The sequence below is a fragment of the Notothenia rossii genome (assembly GCF_949606895.1).
Source record: "Notothenia rossii genome assembly, chromosome: 1".
Taxonomy (NCBI): Eukaryota; Metazoa; Chordata; class Actinopteri; order Perciformes; family Nototheniidae; genus Notothenia; species Notothenia rossii.
In genome coordinates, this window is record NC_136912.1 from 4,093,013 (window position 1) to 4,116,318 (window position 23,306).

General features: G+C 43.1%; 1 protein-coding gene across 2 annotated transcripts; it reads right to left on the bottom strand.

Annotated features, from left to right (window-relative positions):
- Window positions 1-549: 549 nt before the first annotated feature.
- On the bottom strand, window positions 550-19,961 carry trmt1 (tRNA methyltransferase 1). 2 transcript variants are annotated; one of them, XM_079693908.1, is made up of 16 exons: window positions 19,770-19,961; window positions 18,048-18,377; window positions 15,452-15,638; window positions 13,084-13,271; window positions 12,770-12,885; window positions 10,969-11,081; window positions 8,042-8,190; window positions 6,692-6,775; window positions 6,514-6,583; window positions 5,159-5,293; window positions 3,531-3,616; window positions 3,250-3,358; window positions 2,977-3,053; window positions 1,983-2,102; window positions 1,459-1,573; window positions 550-836 (listed from the first exon to the last, which is right to left on the bottom strand). In XM_079693908.1, the coding sequence occupies exons 2-16, from the start codon at window positions 18,362-18,364 to the stop codon at window positions 762-764; spliced, it is 1,941 nt and encodes a 646-aa protein (XP_079550034.1). In that variant the 5' UTR covers window positions 18,365-18,377; window positions 19,770-19,961; the 3' UTR covers window positions 550-761. The 2 variants fall into 2 exon arrangements, with proteins under 2 accessions (XP_079550034.1, XP_079550035.1); XM_079693909.1 differs by having other exon boundaries at window positions 19,719-19,961.
- Window positions 19,962-23,306: the final 3,345 nt, after the last annotated feature.

The following is a 23,306-nucleotide window of genomic DNA, read 5'->3' on the forward strand; positions in this document are numbered from 1 at the left end:
ATGACGTCACAGAAGTGGCGCTACGGCTATTGGGCCAACTCCACCAATCAGGAGGAGACAGCCACGGAAATTGCCGTTGGAAAGTGCTGGAGACGCTGTAGTACATATTTCAGGCCACCAGATGGTGCTGTTCTCACAGAATCAGCCCATGATGCAAAGACAGTGTTAAATGGAGCGAAATGAGGAATGGCTAAAATGCATGATCTGTTTGGTATTTTGAAAAATAAAAAGTATAAATATGCCTTATATAGGTATGGTCCTACACTATGTTATTCAAATGTAGCATGATAGGTCCACTTTAAGTTAAATACATGCTGAATAGTTCAAAGGTCGATTGACTCACAAACTCTTAATTATTTAACTGAAGCAAGACACATTTGTATTTCTCTGCATAATGAATGGATACCTGGGGACACGAAGGAGGGCTTTGACGAATTTGGACACGTTCAAATTAACTATGAATAAGCCGGTTAAATACACCGTGCTGCAGCGAGGGAACACTCCCACAATGCACCTGTGGAAACTACCAAAAACAACCACAAAAGCAGATTTAAAGTCAGCATGAGGACTTTATTGGACTGTCAAATAAGATCCCAAAACTAAGAATAAAAAGCTCTGCTGTCAGACTGAACTGCGCGTGTTCTGCATGTTGACAGTTTTATGGTTGTTGTGCATATCCAAACGCATCTCGTCATCCAGCTGCTCGGGGACTTTCCAGAAATAAAAAAACTTTAAATAAAAAAGAAAAATGTAGATAAGAGTTATTCCATTTTGTCTTCTTTCGTCGGCTCCAGGTTGTGGGAGTAGCAGCACTTCTCTCCGTTTGTGCACTTTCCCTGGAAAACAAAATCACAAATTAGAAAACGGAGAAACGCTAAAAAGTAGGTTTTGGCAGGAAATGAGCGGCGACGGGCCAAACTGACTTTAGAATTATCACTTAAAGGTATCCTATTATACTGTTTTCATCAATATATCACAGGTCTCAGATATATCTAGAGCCTGTCTCTGATTGGCTGAAACACCAAACAGATCCTTGCAGCATTACCCATAATCCCCTCTGTTTCAGCCCTGATTCTCTATTTTTAAGTTAATGCAACTTCTAACAAATCTTTCTCTGATTGCTGAAAGGTGGAACGGCTTGTGAGTGGATTCAACCCAAAGCTAGATCCTAAAAGGGTAGAGCAGGTAGCTTCGTTTCTCTTTCTTCCTAGAATCAGCGAGGACTTGTGAATAAATCCTTAACGCATGACGGTGTTTGTGTGTTCCCCTCCTCTGCTCTAGGAAAAGAGTCAAGCGGCACTTTTATAGGAAGAATAAGAAACAAATAAAGAACCTGTGTTACACCAGGAGGGTCCTAAAGTTCAGCAGGAGTTAGAGAAGAGACCCTCCTACAGAGAAGAGACCCTCCTACAGAGAGGACATGGAGATATCACTCAGCAGAAAGAAAGGTGAACCGACCACTTTGAACTTCTTGCAGTGGAAGTTTTTGAAGTCTCCAACATCTGTGATCTGGTTTTTCCTCTTGTTCTGGCACCTCTTCCTCTTGTCATTCAGACTGGTGGCTAAACCACCGCTGGGGGAGAGAGGAGGAGGAGGAGAGGTTAGAGAGGGAGGGAAGGAGGGAAGAGAACAAGGTAAGAAGGAGATGTAGAAGCGAGCTTTGAAAAATGAAAAACAATGGTTTTAATGGTTTTATTCACCGAGATAACTGTTAGCATCAGTTAAAGTGACTAATAAAATGTGTTAACAAGTATTTAAAAAGCCATAAATATACATTAACATTTCATTTTATTTGAATTAAGCTTATGATTGATCAACTATCAAAAATATTGGGGCATTCTTTTCTGTCAATCTATTAGTTAGCTATACAGATCTATTTGGACCACCCTCAAACCTGTGTGTGTGTGTGTGTGTGTGTGTGTGTGTGTGTGTGTGTGTGTGTGTGTGTGTGTGTGTGTGTGTGTGTGTGTGTCTTTTGTTACCCAGATTTAGCTCTTGCTTTGGGCCCCCAGAAGGCCTGCGGGTTCTCCTGGAAGCGGGTCAGGTGGCGTTTACGGGACTGAGGGTTGGCGTCCTCCCTCACCGTGAAGCAGGCCTCTGAGCTGTACACACACACACACACACACACACACACACACACACACACACACACACACACACACACACACACACACACACACACACACACACACACACACACACACACACACACACACACACACACACACACACACACACACACACACACACACACACACACACACACACACACACACACACACACACACACACACACACACACACACACACTCAGTGGGAATGGTGAAACAGGTGAGTCTCTGCAATTCCTTCTTATCAAACTCCTGATAACTGTGTGTCCTCTCAGGTGTGTGGTCTCTCAGGTGTGTGTCCTCTCAGGTGTGTGGTCTCTCAGGTGTGTGTGTGTCCCTCAGGTGTGTGGTCTCTCAGGTGTGTGGTCTCTCAGGTGTGTGTGGTCTCTCAGGTGTGTGGTCTCTCAGGTGTGTGTCCTCTCAGGTGTGTGTCCCTCAGGTGTGTGTCCTCTCAAGTGTGTGTCCCTCAGGTGTGTGGTCTCTCAGGTGTGTGGTCTCTCGTGTGTGTCTCTCATGTGTGTGTCTGTCAGGTGTGTGTCCTCTCAGGTGTGTGGTCTCTCAGGTGTGTGTGCGTCCCTCAGGTGTGTGTCCCTCAGGTGTGTGTCCCTCAGGTGTGTGGTCTCTCAGGTGTGTGGTCTCTCAGGTGTGTGTCCCTCAGGTGTGTGTCCTCTCAGGTGTGTGGTCTCTCAGGTGTGTGTCCCTCAGGTGTGTGTCCCTCAGGTGTGTGGTCTCTCAGGTGTGTGGTCTCAGGTATTTGTCTCTCAGGTGTGTGGTCTCTCAGGTGTGTGTCCTCTCAGGTGTGTGTGTCCTCTCAGGTGTGTGTGTCTCTCAGGTGTGTGTGTCCTCTCATGCGTGTGTCTCTCACCTGGGCTCCGTGGAGAGGATCTTGAAGGCGGGGCTTGTCTCTGATAGCTTCTTTCTCTTCACTGGATTGGACTTCTCCTGTGGCAACAACCAATCAGAGAAGAGTTGGTCTAAATGATGCATTCAGGAGACCCCATTCCCGTGAGTACCAACAACCCCCGAGCTTCTGACTGCAGCAAATACAAGACTTGGTAATAACAGTTACGCAGCCTGAGGTCCAGCACCACCAGGAGGCTGAGCTCTCTATAGAGTCGACTGATAGTTATATTATTACCCAGCAGCGCATGATGTCCCAGATGTCAGCAGGAGGCGCTGACGTCTTGATGCCGTTCTTACAGGCGTGAGAGAGAGAAACTCTGTGACCGGCGTGAAGGAGAGCCGACCTGCAGAGAGAGAGAGAGACAGGATTCAGAGCGGGAACGTTTGCAATATTCCAACATTTGAGGAAAACTCCATTGCTTTTCGTCGATGGAGGCCCCGAGATGCTTACTTCCGTACGGGCCAACACAAACACGTCTCTGTATCACGTCTCGTAACAACAGTGTGTGTTTCTACCTGAACTGCAGCAGGGGGGGGGTGTTGCAGTGTATCGTGCTGCTCAGACTGTCCACAGTGTAATACAGAGGAACATCTTCCAGCTCCTGAAACACAGGAACCACCGGAAGTGTTCACATCATGTCTGCAGAACATACAATGTGCATTTCACACCATGCTAAGTCACCTGACACAGAGAGAGAGAGTGGATAGAAAGGGGAATGAGTACTGTTAAAAAAGATATATCTCTCGTCCCCGGCTTGAACTTCAATCTCAGGATCCATGTATTTCTGATCCTCTCAAGAATGGAAGTAGTCAAAACAAAAAGAGAGGATTTGGCTTTTTTTTTTCTCAACCTCAAAATCTCAAAAATTCTGTGTGTTTCTAAAGATTTCTGACTCATCCAAAAAATGTCATTACTTTTTCTCAAAAATCTAAAATATTCTGACTTTTTCTCAAAATCACAAAATTCTGTGTGTTTCTAAAGATTCTGACTTTTTTTTAAAAATGTATTAGTTTTTCTCAAAAATCTAAAAAACTGACTTTTTCGCAAAATTCAGACTTTTTCTGAAAATCTCAAAATTCTGTCTTCCCCCAAAATTCAGACTTTCTCTCAAAATGCCATCTTAAAAAAAAAAACATAATTCTGACTTTGTTCTCAAAATCTCAAAGTCCTGACTTTTTTTTTAAATTCTGACTTTTTCTGAATACTTTAATCCCTGGTCCGTGGCTTGAGCTTCAATCTCTGATCCATGTACTGATTATCCTCTCAAGAATGGAAGTAGTCAAAAACAAAAAAAGAAGAATTTGTTGGTATTTTTCTCAAAAATTCGGACTTTCTCAAAATCTAAAAACGTGGACATTTTCATCAAAATTCTAACTTTTTCTCAAAAATCTCACAATTCTGACTGTTTCAAAAATTCTGACTTATTCACAAAATTCAAAAAAATCTGAATTTCTCAAAAATCAAAAAATGTTTACTTTTTCACAAAATCTCAAATTCTGACTTTTTCTCAAAATGCTGACTTTTTCTCAAAATCACAAAAATCTGTGTGTTTCTAAAGATTCTGACTTTTCTAAAAAAATGTCATTACTTTTTCTCAAAAATCTAAACATTCTGACTTTTTTCTCAAAATTCCGACTTTTTCTCAAAAATCTCAAAATTCTGACTGTTTCAAAAAATTCTGAATTATTCGCAAAATTCTGACTCATTAACCAAATTCTCAAAAATGAATGAATTTTTCTCAAAAAACAAAAAATGTTGACCTTTTCCCAAAATCTAAACATTCTGACTTTTTTCTCAAAATTCCGACTTTTTCTCAAAAATCTCAAAATTCTGACTTTTTCACAAAATTCTGACTTTTTCACAAAATTCTGACTTTTTCACAGTCCCAAGATGGAGGAATAGAAAGCAGTATTCAATGTTTACTTCAGATTAGCTCCACGTCAGAAATGATCATGCTTGTCATATGTCTCTCTCCATAGAGGCTGAATCATCATGTTAATCACATAGCTATCATATGCCTCAAACAGTCCTGATGCTCTTCTAGTTAATCACACATCCTGTAGTGTTCACAGCTACAGTTGATACCTTTGTTATCATGTGACTCTCATGTTGGAAGAGGACATTCAGTATTTTCCCAACATACCTCGGTCACCATGCTGAGCATCCCCTCGATCCGCTTGGCCGTCCCAAATCTGGACGGGTTTGTCGATACAGCGGACAGAACCTTCTGGACGAAATCCAGGTCGTGGATTGGCTCGGCCCAGATGGGACCCCCGAGCTGCAGGAGGACACACACAGGAGTCAGAGGGTCAGTTTGTGTCTTTTATACACATCAGGGGTCAACTCTGGGAATATAGTGGTGCAGGAATGAGTCCTAAAGCCAAGAAATGACTCGGCGTCTGAGCACTTCCTGTTCCACGGGGGGTATACTACGAATCTAGTTCGACCTATCCTGGATATGTTTTGAGTTAGCCGGTTGACTTAATCCGAAACAAAGCCGCTCTCGCTAAACTGTCCGACAACGCTGGCTATCAACTCGTTCGCTCAAGCCAGCCGTGTCCTATCTAGTTAGGTGCGCGTTCACATGAAAGGGGTGGTATCTGGAGCATTCGACCAATCACAAACATGGAGAAGCGTACTGACAGCACAGCGTCATACTTCCTGAATGAAAAGTCAACTATAATATTAGACATATGAAGAAGTTAAACTTTAAACATCCATGACTTAAACACTGTATCCAGGATAAAAGCCACATAGCTGCACCTGCAAGGTGAATACAGCTGGTAACAGAACAAGTGTTTGAATGCGTACATGAACAGGTTTATGATATCACTGCCCCGTCTAAGACACCATCTGACTTTCATTACATTTGTCTCGAGTGTTTCCTCAACTTAATGTGTTGCTTCAGATAATACTTCTGCATACAGTATGTGACACTGTGAGTGTTGCACGGCCAGATACGGCTCAGCTGACTCAGATAAGGAGATATATGATAGATTATGATGTGATATGATATGAATGATAATGGGACACATCCACGTCTGCACTCACAGTGCTGCGGACTGTAGGCTACGTAATGTTACTTTGATCCGGTTACTTATGTTGTGGCAGATATTTAATTAAGCTTTCTTAACATAATAGTATAATAATAGTTATAATAGTCCGATTGCTCTGAAGATGGGAGGTGATATTCTATTCATTTTCACGTTCACACAGTCGGTGATTTTGGCCGGCCGTCTTTCCTGCAACGGCAGTTTAAACTGTATTTCCTCCGCACACACTGTGTTGATCTCTTATCCTGTAACCTATCCTGCTTCAGAGCACAGACTAGGTTCCAGGATAAGTCACCATGGAGATCTAGCCCGCTAAAAAGTGAACCAGCTTCGTAGTACCGGAAGTCCCAGAAGTTATCTTGCTAAACGAAAATCCTACTTCGTAGTATACCCCCCTGGTCTATTTAGCTGAATATATCAGTGCGTATGCATGTGTGTGTGTTACCTGATGTCTCTGCCCACAGATGTCACAGTGTGGTCCCACTGGGGGTCCGGTGGCTGAAGAATACTTCATACTGAAATCAGAGCAGAGTCAGATTAACTACACACAGGCAGCAGGAACAACTACCAGACTCATGGGAAACATCAGATTGTCGTTGCTACAGTGTGAGGGGTCTTCTTACTGTTTCCCGTTGGTGGTCCTCCGGCCCATCCTCTGCAGGTGGAAGGAGCCGCAGCCCACACAGTTATACACCAGAGCCTGTTTACTGAGAAGGAGAAGGAGACGAGTGTTAGACTGTGTTTAACTGCTGACTTCAGCTAATCATTTCAATGTGAGCATGTATGCTAGTAGATGTACACATACGAGTGTTTGACCAGCTGTTTGAATAGGGTACAGGTATGTCAGAGAGACTCTTTTTTTGTTTAAGGTTGAATAATATTGATATATAGTGGCGACATCTGTGGACCATGGATTGTAAAAGACTACAATTCCCAGGGTGCCAGCCAATGAAGACACACAGGTTTACACAGTTCTTAACCGTTTACTTTTTACTTTCCAACAGAAACGAGGTCAGTGTGCTAGAGTTATGCCTCCTTTGTTTTGACACTGATTTCTGTTGTTGACCGTGTGTGTAGGCTGTTCTATTCAATTTAGTTTAACTACACAGGCCGCATCAAATTAAGGCAAGTCATTGAAACCTTGAGCAAAACAAAGTCATGACAGATAGCGCGTGAGACACGGAACATGTACGTTTTAAGTGGCGGCGACAAGAGAAACTCAGGAATGTGGCTGCAACAAGCACATCCCGTTTGTAAAATGTATTCATTTGGCTTTTCTAACTCTCCTTACAATTCACATAAGTCAACTTTACATTTGTATACCTTCCCATATTTCTATTCCTTCTGCTGCCGCCATTATTATTGTTGCATTGGTCCAGCTTCAGGGTCATTCATCATATTGTCAATGTTAGGGGAGAGTACAGTTAGTGTGTGTGTGTGTGTGTGTGTGTGTGTGTGTGTGTGTGTGTGTGTGTGTGTGTGTGTGTGTGTGTGTGTGTGTGTGTGTGTGTGTGTGTGTGTGTGTGTGTGTGTGTGTGTGTGTATGTGTGTGTATGTGTATGTGTATGTATGTGTGTATGTATGTGTGTGTGCGCGTGTGACTGTGCATGTGACTGCGTGTGCGTGCGTGTGACTGTGTGCGTGTGCATGTGACTGCGCGTGCGTGCGTGCATGTGACAGTGTGTGACTGCGCGTGTGTGCATGTGTGTGCATGTGACTGTGTGTGTGCGTGTGACTGTGTGCATGTGACTGTCTGTGTGTGCGTGCGTGCGTGTGACTGCGTGCGTGTGACTGCGTGCGTGTGACTGCGTGCGTGTGACTGCGTGCGTGTGACTGCGTGCGTGTGAGCGTGCATGCGTGTGACTGCGTGCGTGTGTGCGTGTGTGCGTGTGACTGCGTGCGTGTGAGCGTGCATGCGTGTGACTGCGTGCGTGTGTGCGTGCGTGCGTGCGTGTGTGTGTGTGTGTGTCTACCTGACAGAGTTCTTCACCGTGACCTGTCCGGTGAACACTCGTAGGAACACCCTGATGTAGAAGTCCACGCTGACGCAGAGCAGAGGCTGGATGTACCTCTGGTAGACCCCGGCCCTCTGGTCCACACTGTGGAGGATGATACGCAGAGCCTGAGGGGACAACGAGACAAACACACAGTCATGATTAAAGAGGACGCAGGGACATGAAGAGGACGCAGGGGCATGAAGAGGACGCAGGGGCATGAAGAGGACGCAGGGACATGAAGAGGACGCAGAGACATGAAGAGGACAGGAGACATGAAGAGGACGCATGGACATGAAGAGGACGCAGGGACATGAAGAGGACGGGAGACAGGAAGAGGACGGGAGCCTGAGGGGACAACGAGACAAACACACTTTGAATTCATGATTAAAGAGGACGCAGGGACATGAAGAGGACGCAGAGACATGAAGAGGACGCAGAGACATGAAGAGGACGCAGAGACATGAAGAGGACAGGAGACATGAAGAGGACAGGAGACATGAAGAGGACGCAGGGACATGAAGAGGACGGGAGACATGAAGAGGGGTCAACGAGACAAACACACTTTGAATTCATGATTAAAGAGGACGCAGGGACATGAAGAGGACGCAGAGACATGAAGAGGACAGGAGACATGATGAGGACAGGAGACATGAAAAGGACGCAGAGACATGAAGAGGACGCAGAGACATGAAGAGGACGCAGAGACATGAAGAGGACGCAGGGACATGAAGAGGACGCAGAGACATGAAGAGGACGCAGGGACATGAAGAGGACGCAGGGACATGAAGAGGACGCAGGGACATGAAGAGGAAGCAGAGACATGAAGAGAACGCAGAGACGCGAAGAGGACGCAGAGACATGAAGAGGACGCTGGGACATGAAGAGGATGCAGGGACATGAAGAGGATGCAGAGACATGAAGAGGATGCAGGGACATGAAGAGGACGCTGGGACATGAAGAGGATGCAGGGACGTGAAGAGGGCGCAGGGACATGAAGAGGACGCAAGGACATGAAGAGGACAGGAGACATGAAGAGGACGCAGGGACATGAAGAGGGCGCAGGGACATCAAGAGGACAGGAGACATGAAGAGGACAGGAGACATGAAGAGGACAGGAGACATGAAGAGGACGCAGAGACATGAAGAGGACGCAGAGACATGAAGAGGACGCAGGGACATGAAGAGGACGCAGGGACATGAAGAGGAGGCAGGGACGTGAAGAGGACGCAAGGACATGAAGAGGACTGGAGACATGAAGAGGACGCAAGGACATGAAGAGGACGCAGAGACATGAAGAGGACGCAGGGACGTGAAGAGGGCGCAGGGACGTGAAGAGGGCGCAGGGACATCAAGAGGACAGGAGACATGAAGAGGACAGGAGACATGAAGAGGACAGGAGACATGAAGAGGACGGGAGACTGAGGGGACAACGAGACAAACACACTTTGAATTCATGATTAAAGAGGACGCAGGGACATGAAGAGGACAGGAGACATGAAAAGGACGCAGGGACATGAAGAGGACGCAAGGATATGAAGAGGACAGGAGACATGAAGAGGACGCAGGGACATGAAGAGGACGCAGGGACATGAAGAGGACGCAGAGACATGAAGAGGATGCAGGGACATGAAGAGGACGCTGGGACATGAAGAGGATGCAGGGACGTGAAGAAGGCGCAGGGACATGAAGAGGACGCAAGGACATGAAGAGGACAGGAGACATGAAGAGGACGCAGGGACATGAAGAGGACGCAGAGACATGAAGAGGACGCAGAGACATGAAGAGGACGCAGAGACATGAAGAGGGCGCAGGGACGTGAAGAGGGCGCAGGGAAATGAAGAGGACGCAGAGACATGAAGAGGACAGGAGACATGAAGAGGACGCAGGGACATGAAGAGGACGCAGGGACATGAAGAGGACGCAGGGACATGAAGAGGACAGGAGACATGAAGAGGACGCAGGAGACATGAAGAGGACGCAGGGACATGAAGAGGACGCAGAGACATGAAGAGGACGCAGGGACATGAAGAGGATGCAGAGACGTGAAGAGGACGCAGGGACGTGAAGAGGACGCAGAGACGTGAAGAGGACGCAGAGACGTGAAGAGGACGCAGAGACGTGAAGAGGACGGGAGACATGAAGACGACGGGAGACATGAAGAGGACAGGAGACATGAAGAGGACGCAGAGACATGAAGAGGACGCAGACATGAAGAGGACGCAGAGACGCAAAGAGGACGTGAAGAGGACATGAAGAGGACGTGAAGAGGACGCAGAGACATGAAGAGAATGAAGAGACATGAAGAGGACGCAGAGACGTGAAGAGGACGTCAATGTATTTCCCAGAGACAGACTCCCTTCTCTCTGTAAACAGAAAACACTCCTTGTTTGTTTGAGCTATGGTTGTGTGGATGACTGTAGAGATTCAAACTCATAGTGATTGTGCAAACTGTAACATAAACACCATGTGACTCCACGGAGTTCAGAAAAATAAAACTTCAGTTGCTCTAAATCTAAAGAGTGTTGCATCATTCTGCTCTGCATGCTGCCGAGAGCTGCAGGAGACAGCTTCACCTCTGAGTTCACTTTAATGATGCCAGCAGCATGTCATCAGTGTGGAGGAGTCACCCATACTACACACACACACACAAATGCAAATAAGGGGACATGTCTATGCATGAACTGTGTATGTGTGGTTATTGTTGTGTGTGTGTGTACTGTGTGCTTACATGTGTGTGTTTGAGTGTAATGTGCATGCGTATGTCTGTGTGTGTACGTATATATAATAATAAATTACATTTATAAAGCGCTTTTCCCTGTGCTCAAAGCGCATACACGCAAGTAAAATATGTATGTGTGTGAGTGTGAGTGTGAGTGTGAGTGTGTGTGTGTGTGTGTGTTCACCATCTCATGGCAGTATTTGGCTTTGATGGACACAGAGCCGTATTTGCTGTAGCACGTCTCTGTGTTGTTTCCTGCCATCACCGCCATGTCAGTGCACGTTACACACAGCAGGCCTGAGAGAGAGAGAGAGAGAGAGAGAGAGAGAGAGAGAGAGAGAGAGAAGAGACAGTGAGTCAGCAGAAACACAACTGAGAGGAAAACAAAACACTCACTGAGACTGACTTTAAAAAGGTCTCCTATCATACCGTTTTTCATCAATATATCACAGGTCTCAGATATATCCAGAGCCTGTCTCTGATTGGCTGAAACACCAAACAGATCATTGCAGCATTACCCATAATCCCCTCTGTTTCAGCCCTGTTTCCAAAGTGCTGATTCTCTATTACTTTAGATGAAAATAAGGAGCCCCTCCCCACGCCACTCCGAGAGAGATTTGGTTACAAAGAACTCAATGGTGCTCTAAGAGGAGATTCAGGTGATAGGGGGGGGGGGACATGTAGAAGAGACATGAAGAAGAGGGGACACATGTTGATGTAGAAGAGACATGGAGAAGAGGGGACACATGTTGATGTAGAAGAGACATGGAGAAGAGGGGACACATGTTGATGTAGAAGAGACATGAAGAAGAGGGGACACATGTTGATGTAGAAGAGACATGAAGAAGAGGGGACACATGTTGATGTAGAAGAGACGTGGAGAAGAGGGGACACATGTTGATGTAGAAGAGACGTGGAGAAGAGGGGACACATGTTGATTTAGAAGAGACATGAAGAAGAAGGGACACATGTTGATGTAGAAGAGACATGGAGAAGAGGGGACACATGTTGATGTAGAAGAGACATGGAGAAGAGGGGACACATGTTGATGTAGAAGAGACATGGAGAAGAGGGGACACATGTTGATGTAGAAGAGACATGGAGAAGAGAGGACACATGTTGATGTAGAAGAGATATGAAGAAGAGGGGACACATGTTGATGTAGAAGAGACATGGAGAAGAGGGGACACATGTTGATGTAGAAGAGACATGGAGAAGAGGGGACACATGTTGATGTAGAAGAGACATGGAGAAGAGAGGACACATGTTGATGTAGAAGAGATATGAAGAAGAGGGGACACATGTTGATGTAGAAGAGACATGGAGAAGAGGGGACACATGTTGATGTAGAAGAGATATGAAGAAGAGGGGACACATGTTGATGTAGAAGAGACATGGAGAATAGGGGACACATGTTGATGTAGAAGAGACATGAAGAAGAGGGGACACATGTTGATGTAGAAGAGACATGAAGAAGAGGGGACACATGTTGATGAAGAAGAGACATGAAGAAGAGGGGACACATGTTGATGTAGAAGAGACATGAAGAAGAGGGGACACATGTTGATGTAGAAGAGACATGAAGAACAGGGGACACATGTTGATGTAGAAGAGACATGGAGAAGAGGAGACACATGTTGATGTAGAAGAGACATGGAGAAGAGGGGACACATGTTGATGTAGAAGAGACATGAAGAAGAGGGGACACATGTTGATGTAGAAGAGACATGGAGAAGAGGGGACACATGTTGATGTAGAAGAGACATGAAGAAGAGGGGACACATGTTGATGTAGAAGAGACATGAAGAAGAGGGGACACATGTTGATGTAGAAGAGACATGAAGAAGAGGGGACACATGTTGATGTAGAAGAGACATGGAGAAGAGGGGACACATGAAATGAACCACAGAGGACGTTTTGGACGAGCTACTGACGGACTGTAAACGTACTCTCCAGTCCTAAAGTAAGAAGTCTGTATTCCTCACCTCCTTCACCAACAGACTGCACGGCTGCATCTAAGAAGGCAGAAGGACTCCCATAGGGATCCAGATCGATGACGTCATAACGATCCTTCCTACCTCGCATCTCGTACATCAGCATACTGCAGAGAAGCCAATGTGAGACAACATCAATGACCAGTGACAGAAAAGATGCTCAGACAGGAAGTCATTGCAAAGATGGGAAGGCTTTGTTGTCATGTGCACAATAGCTAAAGCGTAGGTAAAGCAATCAAACTCATAAGTCAAACATCAGTGAGGCGAATAAGAAACAGAGAGTTTCCCTGAAAGCTCTGAGGTACCTGGCGTCCCTGCAGCTGGCGCTCAGCAGGTGTTGGACCCCGTTATATTCGGCGTTTCTGGCGATCAGCGCGGCCGCCTTGGAGGAGAAGTCGTTGGCCGTGACGCTCTTCAGACCCGGGACCTCCAGGGCGAAACGAACCGAGCGAAGACCGGACGCAGAGAGACCCTCGAGCACCCGGAGACCCCGCTGAGAGAGAGAGGGAGAGAGAGAGGGGTGTTAAAGGTGAATGGATTATTGTTTGGCCACTAGGGGGCAGCAGAGGCAACATTGAGACATTTAAATGTTGTAAGGGATGGATAGATACACAAGTTATTGAGCCGTTTCCGCTCTACATCCTGAACTCCTCCCTTCGATGCAATGCACTTCCGTTTTGGCGGACTGGGTTTGTTTTGCTAGCTAGCTCCGTTGTGCCGACAAAGCACTGATATCGCAGAGACAAAGAGGATATAACAATTACAACATGAAGAAAAGTGGTTCGGGAACTACGTGTGCGGTAGTTGGTTGCAATCACTCGAGAAAGCACCTGAACGAGTGGTTAGATAGAGAGTGCTACGACCACAAACCAGCACCCAGCACCCAGCCATGTTGTTCATTAAATACAGATAAACACAACAAATACTGCATGCATTGTATTTTTTAATATTATATATGAATATTTTCATAGTGATGTAATTGTGTGGGCTGCTTTTATATTTTAATTTGTAATACCCGTTAGGATTAAACATGTGATCTTTCTTGTTGAAGCCATTTCTTTAGTTTCCTCTAAACAATTAATTCATTCAGTGTTATTTATGTACAGTATGAGCTTAATATGAATGATGAACTGTGTTAAAAGAAATTGTAGCACTCTAAGGAACATATGAAATGCAATAATGCAATAACAGTGCAATAATGAAATTAAATTACATCAAACTTTATTTTCACTCAAACAGTACAGGCACATATGATATATTGCACAGCATAAAGAGATCATGTAAATTGTGCATTATGTAAACAACAGACAACTGTTGGCTCCTGTGGGCATGACCTAAATAAGGCAGTTTATTTTGGTTTTAAAATGCTGAGATATTTACTGCAGAACTGTAACCTTCCCTCAACAAAATCGTCAACAATCTTCGGGAGCATGTGGGCAAAGTAGAATGTGCGCAGCCTTATGATATGCCTTCAGACTGTCCATTGCTTTTCCATCTATTGCCATGGATTGAACGAAGTAGGAGCACATTTTGCTGTACGTTATGCTGGGCCACGTCGTCATGTTATCCTCCCAGTTTTGCACTGAATTCGGGTGGGGGAGAGTAACGCCATCTCCAGTCAAAGAAGTAGAATCGTGTTCCCAAGCTAGCATCACTGTTAGCATCGAAATCGCTGTGTTTACACCAGTGCCCGTCTGACTGTTTACACCGGTTTACACCGACAGACGCTGTGCAAAAGACTTCCGGCGGAAATGAAGTGCATTTGTGTAGGGTTATGGCGCTACCCGTGGTTTGTCGCGTAAACTTGTCTATAGATAGATGTAAAGAAAAAAGAAAAACGGGGGAACAACGGAACTGATCCAGATTTGCGTCCGATATGACGTAATATCTGAAATGTGGACCCACGGCCCTATCAGAAACGTTGCTATCAGAAACAATGCCCGACTGTTTTGGACGTAATATGGTCGGTGTTTACATTAGCATGGCTAACACTCAGAGCTAACCTGTACTGGAGAGCATGTGTGTGAAGAAGCAGGAAGTAAAAAGGAACTCACCTTGTGGTATAACCGGCAAGAGAGAAAGCCTTTGAGCTCCATACTGTTTCAGAGAGAATCCTTGATAATCCATGATATGGCGTTTCATCATGGCAGCATTTAGTTTAGACAGTAGCTGCCGGGTCCCGCATGAGCTCCGCCCCCTACTTTTTTTTTTTCTTTTTTTTTTTTAAACCTTTATACCCAAATCAGCACTTTTGAAACAGGAAGTGAAATAGAGGGATATAGATATAGATAGAATGGGTGATCTGTTTGGTATTTTGAGCAAAACATGTTTTTTATATATTTGTATATATCTGAGACCTGTGCTATTGGCTACATGTTAGGTGACCTTTAATATGTACTTTTAGCAAGGCACATAAGGCACATTTTAATTTAAACAGACACGTTTGTCTAAAACAACTGGATTTTTAAAACTATTGTAGACCATTTCTTATTTTTTATTTATTTAGTGGCAAAGACAGGAAGTAAAACATAAATAATAGGAAAAAAAAGTAAAATAATAATTATGAATAGCTGAATAATTAATTATATGGGGGTATTTTCCGGGCAAAGATAATAATAAAATAATATATAATAATAATAATAATAATCAAATAAAGAAATCGACCCACTGTACCTCACATTTCTCCCCCACGGTTGCCGTCTCCATCGGGGTCTCCTCTCCGTTTTTCTCGTCCGTCTGAGCGTCGGCCTCCTCCTCCTCTGACAGAGACACCACCACCCGCTCCGTCTCCCCCGGCAACACCAGCTTCACCCCCCGCTGAGCGAGCACCTCTCTGGCATATTCTGTGAGCACCGCACATCTGAGGGGGAGGGGGAGACATACATCTTATATATAAGCATGTACTGTATATATCAAGACTTGGTGACTGATGTTGAACACAGACAAATGTTGACAAAGTCCAGACTGAGTGCTCATCACAACCTTTCCATAGAAACAGGCTTTTTATTATTATTGTATCTGTGTTATTGTGTTGCACTGTTGGAGGAGCCTGTGACCTCAGATTTTCATTGATATATTTACACTGTAGCTATGACAACGAAAGCCTTGAAACTTGAACATTGAGGCCAAGCCCCCAGGAAGTGCGCCGGACTGAGGAAAATATTCATTGTGTCCAAACGGCGATACCGCACTTCCGTATCAGTCCGTGATGCCCTGGGCCCAGAAAGACTTTTCCCCCATTGACTAACATTGGGAAAGAGTGGTCTGTAAATCGTTGGATAATTTTTTTTAACCAAACTACCCAGTATGAACATTTGTATAGCCCTTATTAAAAACATTAGGTCCTCAAGTTGTAAAATGGGCTAATAACGTTATTCTGAGAGTTATTTTTGCTCTGCATTATGAACGCGCATCTGAGAGTGGGAGCTCGGGGGGCGGGGCTTAAGGGGCAACTCAACTGCGCATGCTCTATGAGCGCACATACGGGTTCTTCTGCTCTGACAGTTAGGCATGCTGGGTAATCTGTGACGTTTCGCTCTCTCAAAAGTTGGGCCATTTTGCCTTCATGCGCCAATGAGCAGCTCACATAGTGAAGAACGAGACTCCGCCTCCCACGCTGTATCCAGTTCTTATTATACATCCATGATTGAGGGCAAGTACAAAAAAACATGGCTGCCAAAAGAGGAGATATCATGCCAACAGTGTGGAGGAACTGCTGTGGAGACAGAGCAGCACTTCCTCACTCAATGCCCAACATTTGAAGCTGTACGGAAACAATTCTTCCCAAAACTAAATCGTAAGCATTCGCAAATATTTTAAAAAGAAAATAAAAAAACTACAATTATTACTCGGGGAAAATAAAGAAATCTGCAAGTGTCTTTGAGTATTAGGAAAAGCGCTATAAAAATCCCATGTAGTATTATTATTAATATTTATATGTATATGTATGTATGTATGTATGTATGTATGTATGTATGTATGTATGTATGTATGTATATATATATATAAGCATGTACTGCATACATACTTGTAGGGCTGCTCGATTATGGCAAAAATCATAATCTCGATTATGTGGGTCAATAATTGATATCACGATTATTAAAAACGATTATCCATTTACTTTGAAAACATCAATTTATTGGAGAATTTTGAGCAGTATGTTTTTAACAGTTGATTACCCTGAACTTTAAGTATAATTCAACTGAAAACCCCCCAAAAAAAAAAAGTAATAATAAAAAAATAATTGTTTTATTTTGATTACGTTGTTTTCGTAATCGCTGCAAGCCATTATCGTAATTGCGATTAAAATACGATTAATTGAGCAGCCCTACATACTTGCCAACCTTGAGACCAGACAAGAACATCTACACATGCTTATTGTAGTTGACGAGAATAGCCGATTGCAGCCGGGGGAGGTCTAAAAAAGCTTGCCTGAAGTCGGACAGCTCGGAGTCTGCTTGACTCGGTTAGCATTCATGAAGAATGCACAAATGTGTTTAATCGTTAATGTCAGATGTACTAAGTAAATACATTTGTTCCTGCTCAAGATTAGATTCAACTTTATTGTTATTCCACAGCTTACAGGTACTCAGACAACAAAATGCAGTTTAGCTTCTAACCAGGAGTGCAAACAGCAGTAGAGTGAAACAATGCCCGACTGCTTTGGACGTAATATGGTCGGTGTTTACATTAGCATGGCTAACACTCAGAGCTAACCTGTACTGGAGAGCATGTGTGTGAAGAAGCAGGAAGTACAAAGGAACTCACCTTGTGGTATAACCGGCAAGAGAGAAAGCCTTTGAGCTCCATACTGTTTCAGAGAGAATCCTTGATAATCCATGATATGGCGTTTCATCACGGCAGCATTTAGTTTAGACAGTAGCTGCCGGGTCCCGCATGAGCTCAGCCCCCTGCCTTTTAAAGCTTTATACCCCAAATCAGCACTTTAGAAACAGGAAGTGAAATAGAGGGATATGAGGCATGGCTAGAATGGGTGATCTGTTTGGTGTTTTGGAGCTGAACACTTCATAGACATGTTTTTTATATATTTGTATATCTCTGAGACCTATGCTACAAAGAGCATGATAGGTGAACTTTAAAACAGACAGAACTGGTTGAGTTTGAATGAGGGAACGATCTAATTTGTGTGACAAGTGATTACAAGTTTAAAGATATCTCAACTGTACTTTATAAACCCAAGGAGACCCATGTCTGTCGAGTTGTGTATTTCTTAATAATAAAAGCCAAAGCAGCCGATGTGTATTCTCACGTCAGATCTCTGTTGAACTCCTGCACCGGGTTGTAGAACACCTCGTTAGCGCTGGGGAACAATATGGCCGCCTTTCCCTCCTTCACCACCGTCTCCCCAGGTAAGAGTCCAACAGGAGGCGTCTTCTCCTCCTCCTTTGCCGCTGCTGCCCCCCCACATTCAGCCGCTGTGGGAGGGGGAACCTCAGAGGAAGGTTTCAGAGGATCCATGGAGCTCAGGCCTCTGCTTCTGAAGATCCAGGGAAGCGTCCGTGTGGCTGGGAGCGAGCAGAGAGGATGATGGGAGATGATGAAGGGGAGAAGACGAGCCGTCAGCATCAAGGTGCGACACCTGAGAGAGACGAGGACACAAAGAGAGATTCATTTAAAGGTTTTTAAGAGTTTGCAACAAGAACTTAGATATTGTACTTATGTAAACGTAGTAATGATGCAGTACCAGCTACTTCTAGATTAGTATACGGTCATTTTAAATGCAGTAAGTGCAAAACAAGTTAAATATATCTGACAGTATTTACACGTTGAACCTTATAGATCAGGTTTAAGTATATACATTATAATACAGACACTTAAGACATCATTAATATCAAGTGTTGTTGATATTTTTAGATAATATGATAAAGACAGATTAATTATTTAAAGAAAAAACATTGAAAGTAAAGCAGAAATCTTCAGATTACTAGAGAACATTTTCCCTTTTAAGAATTAAATAATTTAGTGAGGTATTAATGTTATAATGATTTGACTGAGTAGGTAGGTAGATAGATAGATAGATAGACAGACAGACAGACAGAGAGACAGACAGACAGACAGACAGACAGACAGATAGAGAGACAGACAGACAGACAGACAGACAGATAGAGATACAGAGAGACAGACAGACAGACAGACAGACAGACAGACAGACAGACAGACAGACAGATAGAGATACAGAGAGGCAGACAGACAGACAGACAGATAGAGAGACAGACAGACAGATAGACAGACAGACAGGCAGACAGATAGAGATACAGAGAGACAGACAGACAGATAGAGAGACAGACAGACAGACAGACAGACAGACAGACAGACAGATAGAGATACAGAGAGACAGACAGACAGACAGACAGAGACAGACAGACAGACAGACAGACAGACAGATAGAGACAGACAGACAGACAGACAGAGAGAGAGACAGAGAGAGAGATACATTTAGCTACTGTGATTAAATCAGTGTTGATACTTAAAGAGTCAAAATATAGGAGGTATTAGCATAAAAAAACAGCCATCTTCAGATGACGAACATGAGAATAGTTAGAGGGATTATTTAGTGAGGATTTACTGTTAATAACAACAATCACTAAAGGGAATACATGAAGCTGCTTATATTTTAACAACATCAATACCATGTGGAGTGACAACGTGTATGGCTCAATGAAAGAAAGCTTTTACATTTTTAACCAAGAAACACATGATATATTTATTATTTAGAGAGGAATTACTCAACTAACTATGAATGACAGCAAGCAGCAGTGTAGTAAACCAAGTGAATACATGAGACTAATGTGAGTAATCTGTAGCCTTAGCTCCTTGTCTTTTAACACAGCAACAACATGTGGAGTGAACACATTTATGACTAAAAGAAAAACACATTTTTTGTATTGTTAACCCATAAATAAACGATGTTACTTCTCACCGAGTTATTAGCTCCTTTGCTAACGATGCTAACCCTTACAAACAGATTTACCTGTGACGCCTCCCTGCACGCGGACACTGCTCTTCTAATGTTGCAGGTGTGTTTATGATGTTAAAGTTATATAAATGAACAGACAGGTTTCTGCTTCCTCGCCGCTTCAGTGTACACTCCTGCTTCCTCTCACGTTAGCACATGGAGGTCGCCATGTTTTGGAGCGTCTCTACGGAAGCCTGAGCGGCCAGGAAAAGCGAAGGAAGGGGACAAACCTTCTATTTTTGTTTCAAGAACATACTTGAACATCATGTATTTTGTAGACATATAAAGTACATATGTGCTTTAAAAACATATATATATATTTGTTGAATACGCAACTAGTTTTGATTGCCATTTTATGTGTGAGTAGAAGTACTCAGATCTTACTTGAGTAAAATTAGAAGTACTCAGATCTTGTACTTTAGTCAAAGTAGAAGTACTCAGATCTTGTACTTGAGTAAAAGTAGAAGTACCAGAGTGTAGGAATACTCTGTTACAATAAAAGTCCTGCATTCAAATGTTCCTCAAGTAAAAGTAGAAAAGTATTATCATCGAAATATAGTGAAAGTAGCGACAGTAAAAGTAGTGATTGTGCAGATTGGTCTATTTCAGAATAATATATATGATATGTTTTATAATGATTGATCATGAAAGTGTTCTCAAAGCTGGTAAAGGTGCAGCTAGTTTGAATGACTTTGTATACTGCAGGGTAGCTTGTGAATTTACTCCAGGTGGAACTAAAGTCTGATTTAACACTTGATTAGATTTCACATCATTCATCCACATCTGTGAAGTAACTAAAGGTATTAAATACATGTAGTGGAGTAAAAGTACACCATTTACCTCTGAGCTGTAGTGGGGTAGAAGTACAAAGACTCAAGTAAAGTGCATCAATATTCTCTGCTATAATGTGACACTTTGTATGAAATTCCTCATGTGTTTAATTGAGCATTTTTCTAGGTAATGTCACCTGACTTCAACACTGCTATTAAAAAGCCCTTCTTCCCCTCCGACAGAGTGCACGGTGTAACATAAGGACAGGAAAGAGAGGCTCGATGCACATGTGAACACATCAGGCCTCATGAATAATCTAATTTAATCTCACACTGCCTGGAGTTTGTGATGCATGCGAACGACGAGGCTAAACATAGCCATTGTTGGATTAACCAAAACAACTCATGATGCGATCAAAGCAGGTCAAAGCAGGTCAGCGGCTGTAATGGGGGAAAACACGTACATGTAGGTTTTATATTTTAGATAATCTTCTCTTGTTATATTTAATTAAATAACCACATTGCAGATATGAGGCCAGGTTTTTTAAACTGGAAAAATAGTACACATTAGAGGAATGGCAGAGATGGAGAGGTCATGGGGAGCAGCAGCTTATAGGATTTTAACACCTGCTGTGTGAAATAGGTGTCATATCAGATGTATTTAACTTAGGTAATTAGGAGGTTTAGGTGAAAATAAATGTTTGCGATAATGAAACCTAACATTAGGAACTACATCTGAATTAATACATGCTGGTATTTGAAGTTCAGTGTGTTCAAACGAGACACAGGCCCCCTTGAGGTGCATGCCTAAAACAGCATTTTCACTTGAATATTCACCTGAAATATTGGTTTAAAAAAACAATGATTGAAAAGAGAGTTGAGGTGCGGATATTAGTGGCACTTGCAATCTCTGTGTAGAAAATCCTGGCTGATATTAAGGTTGTATACATGATCAGAATACTTCTTCTCTGTCTTTAAAATGCATAAATGCATGATCTAGCTAACACTGAAAAGCGATATGCATCCAAGTATCTCACATTCACTGTCACCATCTCCCACGCTGTGTTATTTAACAGTTTCCATTTCCCCATAAAACAGCATATGCATAACAGTGGGAGAAACACAATGCCGCTCTCTCTCTGTGTGCAGACTGAACATCTGGAGGGGGCGCTGTGACCATAAAGGCCCATAAGGATTTCTTATGTTTAATCTGCTACAATAAAATTGATGCTGACAATAAACACCAATAAGTCCTACTTTTGGCATTCATTTATCATTTTGCTGATAATAACTAGGCTTATCGTAGCCCACTTCCAATTAACATTGAGAACTAACTACAATTAGAGCTCATCGGTTTATAAACTCGTCCCTAAGTGTGGTTACATGTAGATCATGACAGCAAAATAATGATAAAAACAGACACTTCAGAATTGTATTTCTGCCACATTTCGACTGCATGTCCGTGAATAATTGATTATTTACAGAAAGAAGTCAAAGTATGTAAGAGTTGTGGTGTGGAGATGGTAGGACTCTTGATCTCCAAAAAATAGTATTGCTTAATGTTCTTCCACTGCCTCTTAAATAAAAATATATGATCCTCCACTGAAAAGCCATACGTCCAAGTATTTCACATTCACCGTCATCACCCATCACCACGCTGTGTTGTTTAATAGTTTCCATTTCCCCATAAAACAGCAAATGCATGACAGTGGGAGAAACACAATGTACTTTACACACACTGCAGATCTTGAGAATACAAAATGTCTTGTAAAAGTATATAAAATTGTGCTTCATTCAAATGATGATGATAATCAGAATCAGAATACATTTATTCGTCCAACAAAACAATATGGTGGAAATGTTAACTGCTGTGTTATTTAAACACAATGCCTCTCTCTCTCTCTCTCTCTCTGGTAAATGCTGAACATCTGGATGGGGGCGCTGTGACAATGAATGCCCAGAGAGCGTGCAGCTATACATCTGACACAGGAGAATTATAGAGTTAATAGTATTTGGCATGACAGGGAGGGAGAGACTGAGAGCCGAGCAGTGAGAGCCGAGTCTGATGCAGTCTCATCCCGCTTAGTATTCACTGAGCAGCGCCTCCAGGCCCCGGAGGAGGAAGGGCTCACCTGCCCGGAGTCTAGCCGAGAAAACACACCGTAAATCGGACGGAATTAGTTCCGTTAGTCAGGAGGGAGACGGTTTTGTTCCGCCGCCCGAAGGGAGAGGACAGCCCCGGTGAGTGGAGAGGGGGTGGATCATGGTGGGTGGGGCTCAGACAGAAGGGTCGGCTGGGGACGCTGCCTGTCTACCTGCAGAGGGGCTGTTTAATCAGATACTGTCTCTAATGTAATCTGATCGATTGCATTACGCGTAACATTAGATATAGACAAGGAGTAGATGTGATTATGAGACTGTTAAAGGATGGAGTCGAAATAAATAAAAAAAATGTATATAAAATATAATATAATAAAATAAAAATATTGCCTTGCCTTAAAAAATAAAACAATATATATAATATTCATAAAATACAATTTAATAAAAAAATCTAATTCAATAATTGAAGGCTGCTTTTAGAATAGATTCAAAATGAAAAAAATACTATAAATTTGGCTCATAGTTATAATTAAATTATAAATAAATACCATACAAAAAATGAACCAGAACCTGAATAAAAAACAAGTATTATTTGATCCCATTTCTTGCTAGATTTGATACAAAGTAAAATATAATTTAGACCCCAGTATTGAATGGTTTCAAAATAAATAAAATGGGAAAA